The sequence below is a fragment of the Somniosus microcephalus genome, chromosome 15 (genome assembly GCF_052327205.1).
Source record: "Somniosus microcephalus isolate GS21.2 chromosome 15, FLI_Smic_1.0, whole genome shotgun sequence".
In the NCBI taxonomy this organism is placed as follows: Eukaryota; Metazoa; Chordata; class Chondrichthyes; order Squaliformes; family Somniosidae; genus Somniosus; species Somniosus microcephalus.
Window position 1 is genome coordinate 74,700,818 of NC_141001.1, and position 15,045 is coordinate 74,715,862.

Genomic DNA, 15,045 nt, shown 5'->3' on the forward strand with positions numbered 1-15,045 from the left:
AGTCTTAGAAGCTTTTTAGGAGAGGAATTTGACATGAGCACCTGTGAGAGACTATTCAAATGTAGTACAGAACACAGTATGGAATGAGATTTAAGTTTTGAGACAGCTAAGAGCACAGAAGCTTGTTAACTTGAGCTATATGATTGACTGTTTTTGTGAAAGAAAAAATAGATATAGGTAATCTACCTTGCATGTTAGTTTGAAAAATGACCCACGTACAGCTTCAGTCAATCTTCAATTGGATGCTGGGACCAACGTAACTACCAGATCCTAGTCCGCAGGGAGTGGTTTATCTATTATCTAATCACCACCGGATTCAGCTTAGTTACTGTTTGTTCAGTTGCCACGAGTGAAATTACTGGTGCTTGCGAGTATTATTGTTAACATTGTAATGTTGTCGATGGCATTTTTGACAATCAGATAGCAGTAGTCCTGGTAAAAATGTCCAATATCATGGAAATCATAGTGACAACCAAACTATCAAGAATCTGTTTTGTAATTTATTTGGTGTATTTTTGTACATATAAATAGTGTCAAAATGGCAGTTATTATTTACCCATATTTAAGTGGCCCGATATGAACATTTAAATCAGATTTTTCACACAAAAAAACCTGCCTAGAAATGCATTTCAAGTAGTCAGGGTTGGATTGTCTCTCCTTAAACCAACTATGCAACAGTAGATGTAGACTTTTTGGTGGAGTGTATGAAAAATTCTTACTACCAGTGAAAAAGATAATCAAGATTGGAACTGATTGACTTCTTTCTAATCCAGTGTGGCCACAGTTGTCCCTTGAAAGCAAAACTTTCCAGCATTATATTAGAGTAGGAGGTATTTATGTGAAACATGAGTCTCCCATTCTGAAATGTTTGCCTGCACGAAGAGCATCTGTTCAAAAGTACAGTAGAGAGCAGTTTGGACACAGGATGGAAATCCCTTTGTATGCAACAGGGAACCAATTTCAGATTTGCTTGAGGAAAGTGAGAAGGTGTGAATGAGTGAAAAATCACAAGTTTGGTGACTTGGGATAAAGGTACAGGAAGTGCGCAAATCATGGGATCGACGACAAAAGATGCAGCTTTACTCATCAGATATAATTGGTATTTGAGGAACAAGATCACAAGATAATTACGGGCGAGGAAGGTCAATCGGCTCATCATTCATTCATTCATGCAAAAAGATGCAAAAGTCCTGCCATTTCATTATCTAATTACAGGAAACTTTTGCCGGTGGATCGAGCATTCCGGACAGTTAACCTCCGGATTAACCAAAGTTTCCTGTATTAAGAAAATTGCATGATTTTTACCACCTTCCCTTCCTGGAAGTCTAATCCACATGATCAGTGCAGAAGAATTTCTTGCCATCAGTTTTAATTTGGATCTATGTCCCTCTACTCTTGCAAAAAGTAACAAGGGTTTACATTTTCCATTCGCTTAACTATATCTGTACTTTTAAAAGATCACGTCTTGGATGCCTCTTCAAGCCTGAGAAGTTTGCCCTGTCTTTTCTTGTATCTCAGACCTTTAACACTAGGATCAGCTTTGTTGTTCTACTGTGTAGTACCTGCTTGGAAGTCTCCCTTGTAGCTGTGACTAGAACTGGACTCAATACTTAATCTTAAAATTACAGCTAGGCCATTCAGGAGCTAAATCAGGAAGTCCTTCTTCACACAAAGGGTAGTAGAAAGCTGGAACTCTCTTCCTCCAAGGGCAATTGGGGATGGACAATAAATGCTGGCCTCGCCTGCGATACCCACATCCCATGAACGAATTAAAAAAAATAATTCTATAACCCAGTTGTCAAACTGCATGGTAATAGGTTTCCCAATATATAACTAACTAAATAGCCTAGATTTATGGATGGCGATTCTATTGAGGATGCTAGAACAATAAATAGGAACTTTCAAGACTGAGATTTTAGTTAGGTAAGAGTATCAAGGGATATGGAGCAAAGGTGGATAAATGAAGTTGAGGTGCAGAATAGACGTGAACTAATTGAATGGCAGAGCAGACTCGAGGGGCTGAATGGCCTACTCCTGTTCCTATGTCTTGGTGCATGTCCTTTAGTGAGTACTTGTTTTCTACCCATAAGCCAATTTTTAAAACACATTACCAGGGATTATTCTGAATCTGTACAGCTTTGAGTTTAACTAACAGCATTTTGAGTAGAGCTTTATCCAATGTCTTCTGGAAGTCAATTTGCATTCACTGCTTCCTCATGGCCTATTGTTCGGTTCCTTAGAGGTGATGTGACAGAACTAAAAAACACAAAGGTACATTTAATTACTAAGACCAAATCCAAATGGTGGCTTAAAATTAAGTTTCAGTTGTCTCAAAATCAAAATTGTCCACTATTTTTGGGTGAGAATGTTGCTTTTGTTTGTAAAATCATGAATTTTTATGCAGGTAGAATCGCCATTCATAAATCTAGGCTATTTAGTTAGTTATATATTGGGTAACCTATTACCATGCAGTTTGACAACTGGGTTATAGAAGATTTTTTTTATTCATTCATGGGATGAGTGTCGCTGGCAAGGCCAGCATTTATTGCTCATCCCTAATTGCCCTTGAGAAGGTGGTGGTGAGCCGCCGCCTTGAACTGCTGCAATCTTTGTGGTGAAGCTACTCCCACAGTGCTGTTAGGGAAGGAGTGCCAGGATTTTGACCCAGCTACGACGAAGGAACGGCAATATACTTCTAAGTCAGGATGGTGTGTGATTTGGAGGTGGTGGTGTTCCCATACGCCTGCTGGCCTTGTCCTTCTAGGTGGTAGAGGTCGTGGGTTTGGGAGGTGCTGCCGAAGAAGCCTTGGTGAGTTGCTGCAGTGCATCTTGTAGATGGTACACACTGCAGCCACGGTACGCCAGTGGTGGAGGGAGTGAATGTTTAAGGTGGTGGATGGGGTGCCAATCAAGCGGGCTGCTTTGTCCTGGATGGAGTCAAGCTTCTTGAGTGTTGTTGGAGCTGCACTCATCCAGGCAAGTGGAGAGTATTCCATCACACTCCTGACTTGTGCCTTGTAGATGGTGGAAAGGCTTTGGGGAGTCGAGAGGTGAGACGCTCGCCGCAGAATACCCAGCCTCTAACTTCTTGTTGCCACAGTGTTTATCTCAAATCAAATCAAATCAAAATCAAATCAACTTTTATTGTCATTGTTAGTGCACAAGTGCAGTACAACGAAATGTAGGCTTGCGGCTCCCGAGAGTGTACATTTGGATTAAGACATTTAAACATTCAACATACATTTGGCTTGTAGTATATTAACATAAATATAACCATAATAAAGTGCATTGGCAGATGTGCAGGCTTTAGAGTTTATTTGTGGAGTTCAGTAGGATGACAGCCCTGGGAAAGAAGCTGTTCCTAAATCTGGTCGTACAGGTGCGAATGCATCTGTAGCGTCTCCCAGATGGTAGGAGGGCGAACAGACTGTGGCTGGGGTGGGTAGGGTCTTTGATGGACCGTGACCTCCGTAGACAGCGTTTCTGGTATATGCTCTATGGTCGGTAGCCGGCTGGTCCAGTTAAGTTTCTGGTCAATGGTGACCCCCGAAGATGTTGATGGTGGGGGATTCGGCAATGGTAATGCCGTTGAATGTCAAGGTGCGGTGGTTAGACTCTCACTTGTTGGAGATTGTCATTGCCTGGCACTTACATGGCGCGAATGTTACTTGCCACTTTTCAGCCCTAGCCTGAATGTCGTCCAGGTCTTGGTGCATGCATGGACTGCTTCATTATCTGAAGAGTTGCGAATGGCACTGAACACTGCAGCCATCAGCGAAAATCCCCACTTCTGACCTTACGAACCAGGGAAGGTCATTGATGAAGCAGCTGAAGATGGTTGGGCCTAGGACACTGCCCTGAGGAATTCCTGCAGCGATGTCCTGGGTCTGTGGTGATTGACTTCCAACAACCACAACCATCTTGCTTTGTGCTAGGTATGACTCCAGCCAGTGGAGAGTTCCCCCCCCCCCCCCCCCCCGATTCCCATTGATTTCAGTTTTACTAGGGCTCCTTGATGCCACACTTGGTCAAATGCTGCCTTGATGTCAAGGGCAGTTACTCTCGCCTCACCTCTGGAATGCAGCTCTTTGTCCATGTTTGGACCAAGGCTGTAATGTGGTCTGGAGTCGAGTGGTCCTGGCGGAACCCAAACTGAGCATCGGTGAGCAGGTTATTGGTGAGTAAGTGCTGCTCGTTAGCACTGTCGATGACACCTTCCATCACTTTGCTGATTGAGAGTAGAATTTAATTCTGTTACTTGGTTGATCAAGAATGATCAGACAGAAACTTGTTGCAGGTGTGGTGTGGCAAGTTCATGCGTAAGGCAAATGCATCATCTGCAAAACATCTGACGTCTGAAGGCGAGCTTTCTCTGCTTCAGGCTGCCCTCAAAGTTGAGACTTAGTTTCCATTTAATTATTTTGTAATTCCAATTCTTTCCTGTTGCCACTTTAAGGTGCTGGTAGCCCTGTAGTACCTTGCCCAAGTGGCAATTATTTATGTGCGCGTCTAGATGGTGAATGTAAACAGGCATTTTGTCTACAGAGTGGAATCATAGTTAACCTGATGGCTCTAAGCAGGCACTTTTCAGCAAGTCATTGGCTAGCGATTAGAAATGGGCCCCCTGGCTTCATATTTCTTGCTCCGTTGTAGTCAACTTAGCAGACCATGAATTGAACCTGAAAGCTGGTCTTTGGCTTTGGACCAGTAGGCAATTGGAAGAGCTTCAGATTGCCTACTGACTTGAAGATTAATGTTCTGTGATCATCAGCTTTTTTTCCTTGGTTGGCATCGACATCAAAATAATTGAAGTACAGCAGCTGAGCAAGACTACCTATGTAGCAGGGGTTAGGGAGACCAGGTGCCTGCTTGACTGCTTTCTGTTACCAGGTTCTTAAAGTGACTGTGTTCCTGTGATTTCCTTATTTGATGACTGGCCTATCTATTTTTATGTGGAGGTTGAACTGCATTCAAAGAAAGGGGAAGACCTTGTCAAAGGTAATTTAACATTTGAATTGCCTAGCAGATGCCCAGATGTACCATTTGTGCTGTTCCATTACTGTTCAGTATCAGTGTTGCAAAAACTTCTGATACATTGAGTATTGTGATGTTACAGGGATTTCTTTTAATGCTGGTACCTCATGCGGGAAATGAAAGTTTAGCTTTCTACATGTTTCAATTTCCTACGTGATTTGTAAGGATTTTTCGCAGAAATAAATTGAGAGTTAACAATCTTGCAATATATATAGCAAGCACTAGAGACTTAATTATATTACTTAATGGAAGATCTTGTGCTGAACACTGAAAATGGAGTATTCTCTAAACTGGTGTATTTTCCCTCCTCAATAAGCTAATTACATGTGTTCGGCCTAAATACAGTAGTTACAGAAGGCTCAATTTCCTTTTTTCCCCCTAGTACTACAAATCATTGAGCTTAAGCAAGCTAAATACAGGAAACTTTCGTTTAACCGGAGGTTAAATGTCCGGAAAGCTCTATCTACTGGCAAAATTCAGGAGCTGTTTCCTATAAGTTTTTTTACTTCTCGTTGCTTTTTTTTTCCAGTCAGGCTCTGCAAGGTCTAGCTGAAGCTGTTGCTTAGCTACAGAGACGCTTTTAAGCTGCGGCCGACTGTTTTGAAGCTGTTGCTAAGCAACAGGGTTTGTTGATTCACACGGAGCTCAAAAGCTCCGTATGTTTTAACATTAGCGCTGGTTTCTACGGCAGTTTTGATGGTACGGCACCAGCTCAGTCCCGTCAGTGCCGGATACCAGAAAGTTTCCTGTATGAAAGCTTGGATATTTATAGCATTGTACCTTGATGTGAGCCCTGAACCATACAACAAAATAGCCAAGGTTATTAGTCCGATGTAAGGTTGCTGAAAATCTGAGAGCAGATCTAACTCAAATCAGTTTTCCAGTTCAGTAACTTGGTCCTGCAGAAATTGGCACTTCAGATTTTTATGCTGGCCTGTCACCGATTTATTCCTAACCTATTAAAGTAGAATATTGAGCATTTTCTGCCTTGTCACACTTTCGGTGTCACTGTTTTTCCCTCAGCCTACCGACTGGTTAAAGAATGAATTTATAAGATAAACATGTAAAAAGGTTGGAAAAAATATTTTGACTTTCCATAAAATTGCCCAATTTTTGTTGGAAATATATCTCTGCTTTACCTCCTGAGACCTGACTACATGGGATATGGGGTTCATATTAGGGTCCAAGGCAGCTTTTCCACCCTTCTCATGCCTGCTTTTTAATTCCCTGGGCAACACCACAGGGACCTTCTTTTAACCCACCCTTGGTCTGCAGCATCCATTTCCCTTCCCAGGATGAGACTTGCTCACCCCCATAAGTCCTACTCCTGGCTTCCTGTTCCAAGCTGGTTTTCACCGCTATAGGTACTTTAATACTGTTTTGCAAATCGTATTAGTGAATCAGTTCCAATTGAGCATATGTTGGCTACCATTTTGCTGTGTATCCTGGGCTCTTTATATAAAAATAAGTCAGAAAAATTAAGTACGGGGTGAAGTAGCATATAATAATCAAGACCACTGACTATTTTCATGGGGAAACTGGACAGAATCATGGAAATACTAGTTCAAAAATTGCAGAATGACATGTGATAACGTATTGAATCATTGCAAAGCAGTACCCCATATAAATTGTACAGTACATGGTATAAAACCCCCCTTGTTATAAAAGTTGTTTCCTCCAATTCACCACGAGCAACGCTTTGGACAACCACAATGTCACTAAAATAAAAAGTGCCCATTGTCTTGGTCTAGTATATATTTCCATTAGTAGGGTTGTTGCAACGGATATTGAAGCTCTAGTTAGCTCAATTTGTAAAAATAATTTGGCTTTCTCTTTGTGCAGATCCAGAAATCACTGAAGAAAGCTGCTCGTCGGGAACAATTGATGCGAGAGGAAGCAGAACAGAAGCGGTTAAAAACTGTCCTTGAGCTACAGTACGTTTTGGACAAATTGGGTGATGATGATACGCGCACTGACTTGAAACAAGGTTGGAATGGGTCTCCTGTCCTTACTGAAGAAGAACTGGGAATGTTGGACGAATTCTACAAGCTGGTACAACCTGAGCGAGACATGAACCTCAGGTACTAAATTGCTATAATTACAGGTTCTTGTTTATGAAGCCAGCTGTTGTCGGTAGCCCTGCTAACTATGGAGTTGCAGCCTGAATAGGCTGATTTTATTGCCCGTGGTCTGAGTGCAGTTCAAATTTTTGCCTCGCTTTGGCTTTCGTACAGTTTACTAATTTGTTTAACTGGGTTCTGGCCAGATCCACTGATAACTTTTACTGATTTCCATTGCAACCAAGTGGTATGCATGGGTTGGTGGGGTGGTAGGTAAGGGCCCCGACAAAGGATATAGTTGGTGATTGACTAGGGCAGTCCCAATGTGGGCAGAGCAGAAAGTGGATTGAAGGGATTTGAAGAGGATGTGATGGGAGAGGTAGGCACAGCTTGGTGGTGATCCTTACAAAGACTTCAGAAAGGGAGAGGAAGTTGGAGAGTATAAGGGGATAGAGTTTAAACTTTATTTTTGAGGAGGAGGTGCTGACAGCCTTGAAGGGTGCTGGAATAGAGCCCGAGGGGAAGGAAGAATGGGCGACATCTGATTTTTTTACTGATTTTTCTCTTGTGGTGTCATAGGATCCCATTTTTCACTGATTTTCCTTTTTTTTAATGTAAAATTAAACCTCTGGTGGGGTGGGTGGAAACTGAGTGTTTAAATCAGTAATAAAAACTATGATCCATAGCGATGAGGATTTTAGCCCGAAGGGATGAGCTGGGTCAGGGGGTTGATGAGGAAGAAGCAGTAGAATAATGTGGTGGGGGGTACAGGCAGGCAGGGAGAACTGGAACCAAGAGGTGGTTGAGATCAGAGTGCACAGATACAAGCCTTTAATCCTCTCTCCTATAGTGTCTTGAAAGTCCAGTGTGTTCATTGCCAAGTTCATCTTGTGTTTATCCTTTGTAATCTCGCATGGTACACATCCATTACTTGGGTAACATGCACTTATTGCAAAGCCTATGCCACAGTTAGCATAGGGTTCTTGAGTTGCAAATCGTCAAGAGCAGGTTTGGCGTGTTCATTTTGCTCCATAATAGAAATATCTATCTTTCCATTGCCATCACTTGACAGTCCAACTGAAATTAGGAGCTTAATAAGAACATAAGAATTAGGAGCAGGAGTCGGCCATTTAGCCCTTCGAGCCTGCTCCGCCATTCAGTAAGATCATGGCTGATCTTCTACCACATCTCCACTTTGCTGCACTATCCTCATATCCTTTGATTCCCTTACTATTCAAAAATCTATCAATCTCTGTCTTGAATATACTCAATGATGAAGCCCCCACAGCCCTCGGGTAGAGAATTCCAAAGATTATTCACCCTCTGAGTGAAGAAATTTCTCCTCCTCTCAGTCCTAAATGGCCGACCCCTTATTCTGAGACTGTGACCCCTGGTTCTAGCCTCCCCAGCCAGAGGAAACATCCTCTCTGCATCTACCCTGTCGAGCCCTATAAGAATTTTGTATGTTTCAATGAGATCACCTCTCATGCTTCTAAACACTAGCGAATATAGGCCTCGTCAACTCAATCTCTCCTCATTAGACAATCCCTCCATCCCAGGAATCAGTCTGGTGAACCTTCATTGCACTCCCTCTATGGCAAGTATATCCTTCCTTGGGTAAGGAGACCAAAACTGTACACAATACTCCAGGTGTGGTCTCCCCAGGGCCCTATATAATTGCAGTAAGATGTCTTTACTCTTATACTCACATCCTCTTGTAATAAAAGCCAACATACCATTTGCTTTCCTAATTGCTTGCTATACCTGGATGTTAACTTTCAGTGATTTGTGTACAAGGATACCCAGGTCCCTCTGAACACATTTCCCAATCTTTCACCATTTAAAAAAAATACTCTGCTTTTCTATTTTTCTTGCCAAAGTGGATAACTTCACATTTCTCCACATTATATTCCATTTGCCATGTTCTTGCCCACTCACTTAGCCTGTCTATATCCCCTTGAAGCCTCCTTGCATCCTCCTCACAACTTACATTCCCACCCAGCTTTGTATCATCAGCAAACTTGGATATATTACATTTGGTCCCCTCATCTAAGTCATTGATGTAGATTGTGAATAGCTGAGGTCCAAGCACCGTTCCTTGTCGTACCCCACTAGTTACAGCCTGCCAACCTGAAAATTACCCATTTATTCCTACTCTGTTTTCTGTCCATTAACCAGTCCTCAATCCATGCTAGTATATTATCCCCAATCCCATGAGTCATAATTTTGTTTAATAACCTTGTGTGGCACCTTATCAAATGCCTTCTGAAAATCCAAATGCACCACATCCACTGGTTCCCCCTTATCTATTCTGCTAGTTACAACCTCAAAAACTCTTAACAGATTTGTCAAACATTATTTCCCTTTCATAAATCTGTGTTGACTGCCCAATCCTATTACTATTTTCTAAGTGCCCTGTTACCACGTCCCTAATAATAGATTCTAGCATTTTCCTACTGCTGATGTCAGGCTAACTGGCCTGTAGTTCCCTGTTTTCTCTCTCCCTCCTTTCTTAAATAGTGGGGTTACATTTGCTACCTTCCAATCTGCCGGAACTGTTCCAAAATCTATGGAATTTTGGAAAATGACCAATGCATCCACTATCTCTATAGCTAACTTTTTCAAAACCCTAGGATGTAGGCCATCAGGTCCTGGGGATTTATTGGTTTTCAGTCCTACTCATTTCTCCAGTACTTTTTTTTTTACTAATACTAATTTCTTTCAGTTCCTCATTCTCACAAGAGCCTTGGTTCTCCACTATTTCCGGGAAGTTTTTTGCGTCTTCTTCCGTGAAGACAGACACACAGTAATTTCTCTGCCATTTCCTTATTCCCCATTATAATTTCTCCTCTCTCAGCTTGTAAGGGACCCAGATTTACTTTAGCTAATCTTTTCCTTTTTACATAAGCTTTTCAATCTGTTTTTATGTCTCTCGCTAGCTTACTCTCATTCTATTTTCCCTTTCATTATCAATTTCTTGGTCCTCCTTTGCTGAATTCTAAAATCCTCCCAATCCACAGGCTTACTATGCTTTTTGGCAAAGTTATAAGCCTCTTCCTTTGATCTAATACTAACTTTAACTTCTTGTTAGCCATGGTTGGACCACTTTTCCTGTGGGGTTTTTGTGCCTTAAAAGAATGTATATTTGTTGTAAATTATGTATTAATTATGCTAGCCATTGCTTGTCTGCTGTCGTACATTTTAATGTAGTTTCCCAATCTACCGTAGCCAACTCGCCCCTCACCTTCGTAGTTTGCTTTGTTTAAATTTAAGACCCTAGTTTTGGATTTAACTAAATCACTTTCAAACTTAATATAAAATTCTATCACATTATGGTCACTCTTCCCTAAAGGCCCCTTTACTACAAGGTTATTAATTAACCCTTTCTCATTACACAATACTGGATCTAAAATAGCCTGTTCCCTAGTTGGTTCCTCAACATACTGATCTAGAAAACTATCTTGCATACATTCCATGAATTCGTCCTCCACACTATTACTGCAAATTTGGTTTGCCCAGTCTATATGTAGACTAAAGTCCCCCATGATTACTGTATTACCCTTGTTACATACACCTCTAATTTCCTGATTTATGTCCTGCCCTACATTACAACTACTGTTCTGTGGGCCTATAAACAACTCCCACCAATGTTTTCTGCCCCTTGTTGTTTCTTAACTCCACCCAAACTGATTCTACTTGATTTTCAGAGCTAAGATCCTTTCTCTCTACTGTCTTTATCCCATCCTTTATTATCAGGGCTACCCCTCCTCCTTTTCCATTTTGCCTATCTCTTCTAAAAGTTATGTATCCTGGAATATTTAGTTCCCAACCTTGGCCACTTTGCAACTACGTCTCCGTTATGGCTATTAGATCAAACCTATTAATTTCTGTCTGCGCTATTAATTCATCTATTTTGTTGCGAATGCTTCGTGCCTTTAGCTTTGACTTTCTCTTTTTCCCTGACGTCACCTTAGTCACTGATGCCTTATTACCTTTGTTACTCTCTCTGTCCCTTCCTGACCCACTCTGCTTATTTTTACCCAAAACTCTCTTCTGCTCTAGAGCCTTGACATTTCTCTTGCGACTTTTAAATTTACTCTTTCCTGAATCCTCTCTCTTTTTCCCCCCCCCCCCCCCCCCCCTTCATTAGCTTAAAGCCCTGTCGACTGCCCTAGTTATTTGGTTCGGCGGGAAACTGGTGACAGCCTGATTTAAGTGGAGCCCGTCCCAGTGGAACAGCTCCCTCTTTCCCCAGTACTGGTGCCAGTGCCCCATGAACTGAAACCCCTTCCTCCCACACCACTCTGAGCCACACATTTAAACCCCTAATCTGTTTGTCCCTATGCCAATTTGCGCGTGGCTCAGGTAACAATTCAGAGATTACAGGAAACTTTCGATTAACCGGCCCCGAAATAACTGGAACGCTCTATCCACCGGCAAAATTCAGGAGTCGGTTCAGGTAACTTTTTTTTAACTTTTTTTACTCCATTTGTTGCTGTGCAAGGGTGTAGCTGTTGCTAAGCTACAGAGACGCTTGCAACTTGTGCCGATTTGTTTTGAAGCTGCAACAAGGTTTGTTGCTTTATACGGAGCTCTGAGCTCCATATCTTTTACTATAGCGTTCGGTTATCCGGAATTGTTGATGAACCGGCACCACGTCGGTCCCGTCCGTGCCGGATACCAGAAAGTTTCCTATATTACTTTTGAGGTTCTGCTTTTTAATTTGGATCCTAGCTCAAACTCCCTCAGCAGAATCTCATTCCTAGTTCTACCTGTCATTGGTTCCTACGTGGACCACGACAACTGGATCCTCCCCCTCCCACTCCAAGTTCTTCTCCAGCCGCGAGGAGATGTCTTTAACCCTGGCACCGGGCAGGCAACACAACCTTCGGAACTCTCAGTCGCGGCTGCAGAGAACAGTACCTATCCCCCTGACTATACTGTCCCCTACCACAACTACATTCCCTTTCACTCCCCCCCACTTGAATGGCCTCCTGCACCATGGTGTCATGGTCAGCATGCTCATCCCTCCTGCAGAATTTTCTCTCATCCACACAGGCAGCAAGAACCTCATACCTGTTGGACAAGGGCAGAGGCTGAGACTCCTCCAGCACTTCACCTGGATCCCCTTACCTGCCTGAGTTGCAGTCACACCCTCCTGTCCCTGACCACTAACCAGACCTGTACCACTAACCTAACCTAAGGGGTGTGACTGCCTCCTGGATCCAAGTGCCCAGGTAGCTCTCCCCATCCGTGATGCCCCGCAATGTCTGCACCTCAGACTCCAGCTCAAACACTCTGAGCTGAAGTTCCTCAAGATGCAGGCACTTACTGCAAACGTGTTTGTCCGGGATCGCAATGCTCTCCACAAACTCCCACATGTTGCAGTTGCAGCACACCACCTGCACTGCCATCCCTATATGACCTTGTTTTATTTAATTAAATTTGTAGTTCGGTAACTTAGTTTACAGTGTAGTTTCTTGACTACTTACTTGATCTAGATTAAGTTAAGGGTACTGAAATTAAATATCTACCTATAACACAAAGCACTACAAGTAGTGTAGGCAAAAAGCAGCAACTCTTTTCCCCCTCTTCTCCAAATTCCCACACTTTCCAAATTCCCAAATAAAAACCTTTGTTCAAGGTCTAATCCATTTAATCCTGCTCTGTGCAGACTGCTGCTGCCATAACGGACAACCACAAACTATACTCTTCAGCTTAACATGCAGGGTGTTGCAAATATGGATGAGCACGCTATAACTCTATGTTCATGCAACAACATATGGGGTGTTCTTAGAATTACATTTGTATGTCTGTTCATGAAATGCCCATCAGTTTGCCCGGGAGGGGAAGAAAGAGAACAGGAGGATTGGATTGAAGTATTGTTGTAGTTGCTTCTCATTTATATTGCTCTTTTGCTATTTCCCTCATTTCTTTCTGCAGCAGCAAGGCAACTGCTCGTTGTGGGAATGTATTGTATATCTGGTCAGCAGGGCTAGCTTTTTAATCTAATACGCTTGGGGACAACTACTGTTAGGGTGACCACCTAAACCAAATCTATGCAGTGAAAAGGTAATGGCAGACTAAGACAATTGATAGTTTCAAGGTGACCAGTGACTGTTTAAAGTTGCCAATATACAGTGCCAAAACGGACAACCACAAACTATAATCTTCAGGTTTTGATTGAGCTCTGATGCCTCATCACTTGTACAATTCTTTACTATATTTTTTATACCAAGTGTCATATCAAAGTGGTGAAGTCGAGTTATTTCTGCTCACTAGGATATTGGGCTCTGTTGCATTGTTATGATAAATTGTGGCAATTTTATGCATTTAGTTTCATTGCAAATTATCCCAGCAGATTACTTTCAGAGAAAATGCTAACAGGTTTGGGCTATTAATTCTGAATTTACACTCTCCGTTCATGAGACAGACTTCAAAAAAAGTTCTGTACTCACTGGATTTGCTTTTCTTGCGGCTTTAAAATCAAAGACATTGACATTAAAATCGGCAGTCTGCAGTGCATTAACTGTGCTTTGCAATCTTGGTTAAGCGCACTTGTGTAAAACTACTGGGATATATTTAGGAAATGCAACTCTTCACTGAATCTGGTGTAGTTTCAAGGGTGGGGTCTGACTGGCATTGAAAGCAGCTGTCAATTCACTTTAAAAGGCTTCATTGATATTTCAAATGTAGCATAGAAAAAGTAGCTTATTGGAGTTTAACTCTTTCCCCATTTGTTTATTCCAGTATGAAGTATTTTGGAACATTAATCAGAATGTATTGATGTGTCAAATTGTTGGCTATTTCATTGAAAGTTGAGCATCTGTGGGATGTTTTGAACTTCATATGTGAAGTTTGGTGAATGGTGGATTATGACTACAGGATATGTTGTACTCTTCTCCCACCCCGCACCCCCCCCCCCCCTCCACCGTAGCAATATCCAAAGACTCAAATCAATTTTCCAGGAAACACCATGACATTTTGTAGATTGCTTTTGGAGTTTGTATCCAAGTCAGATGATCCCTATAGCCAACCAGCACTGTATTCCTTTCTGACGAAGGGTCATCGACCTGAAACGTTAACTCTGTTTCTCTCTTCACAGATGCTGCCTGACCTGCTGAGTGCCTCCAGCATTTTCTGTTTTTATTACTGTATTCCTTTGTTTTCTATGGGGATCACAGCGCTCGTGAAAACTATAGTCAATATTCTTGCTAAAACACACATGGCTGGGAGGTAGTTCTCGGGGCTTCCAGTTTTACCATTAAACCGTGTTTTTGGGGTATCTGGCTACGGTTAGCCAATGAATAAGTGATTCGACATGCATCAGCCTTGACTCAGTAGTAGCACTTTTGCCTCTGAGTTAGAAGGTTGTGGGTTCAAATCCACTTCAGAGACTTGAGCACATAATCTTGGCTGACACTCCATTGCATTAATGAGGGGGTGTTGTATTGGCAGAGTCTTTCAGATGAGATGTTAAACTGAGGCTCGTCTGACTTCGGTGGATGTAAAAGATCCCATGGCACTCTTAGAAGAGCAGGAGAGATATCTTGTCCTGGCTGACATTAGCGCATCTTTAAAAAAAACAACAAAAAAAAACTTTATCTCGTTCTTTAACACATTTGCTGTATGTGGGTCCTTGCTGTGTGCAATTTGGCTAATCTGTTTCCTTGCATTACAACAATGACTACACTTCAAAAAAAAGTTCTTCATTAGCCATGAAATGCATTGGGATGTCCCGAGCTTGCGAAAGGCACTATATAACTACAAGTTCTTTTCTAATTTTTTTTTCCTTTCATGCTGTCTGTGGGGCCCTCTCTCCCTCTCGGTCCCTCCCCCCCAGCTTTTCAGTCTCTGGCGCTCCCTCACTCAAAACCCCCCTCCCCCCAGCCCTTTCCTGATCTCACTCACTCACCCTCCCTCCCCCTCGGTCGGTCTCCCTCCCTCCCTC

General features: G+C 42.3%; 1 protein-coding gene across 7 annotated transcripts in view; it reads left to right on the forward strand.

Annotated features, from left to right (window-relative positions):
* caprin1b (cell cycle associated protein 1b) overlaps nucleotides 1-15,045 on the forward strand; it is a 121,355-nt gene that overhangs the window by 23,056 nt on the left and 83,254 nt on the right. For all 7 annotated transcript variants that reach the window (XM_086008049.1, XM_086008053.1, XM_086008050.1 and 4 more), the window contains exon 4: nucleotides 6,877-7,115. In XM_086008049.1, coding sequence (XP_085864175.1) covers nucleotides 6,877-7,115 — 239 coding nt within the window. The remainder of the gene's footprint in view (nucleotides 1-6,876; nucleotides 7,116-15,045) is intronic.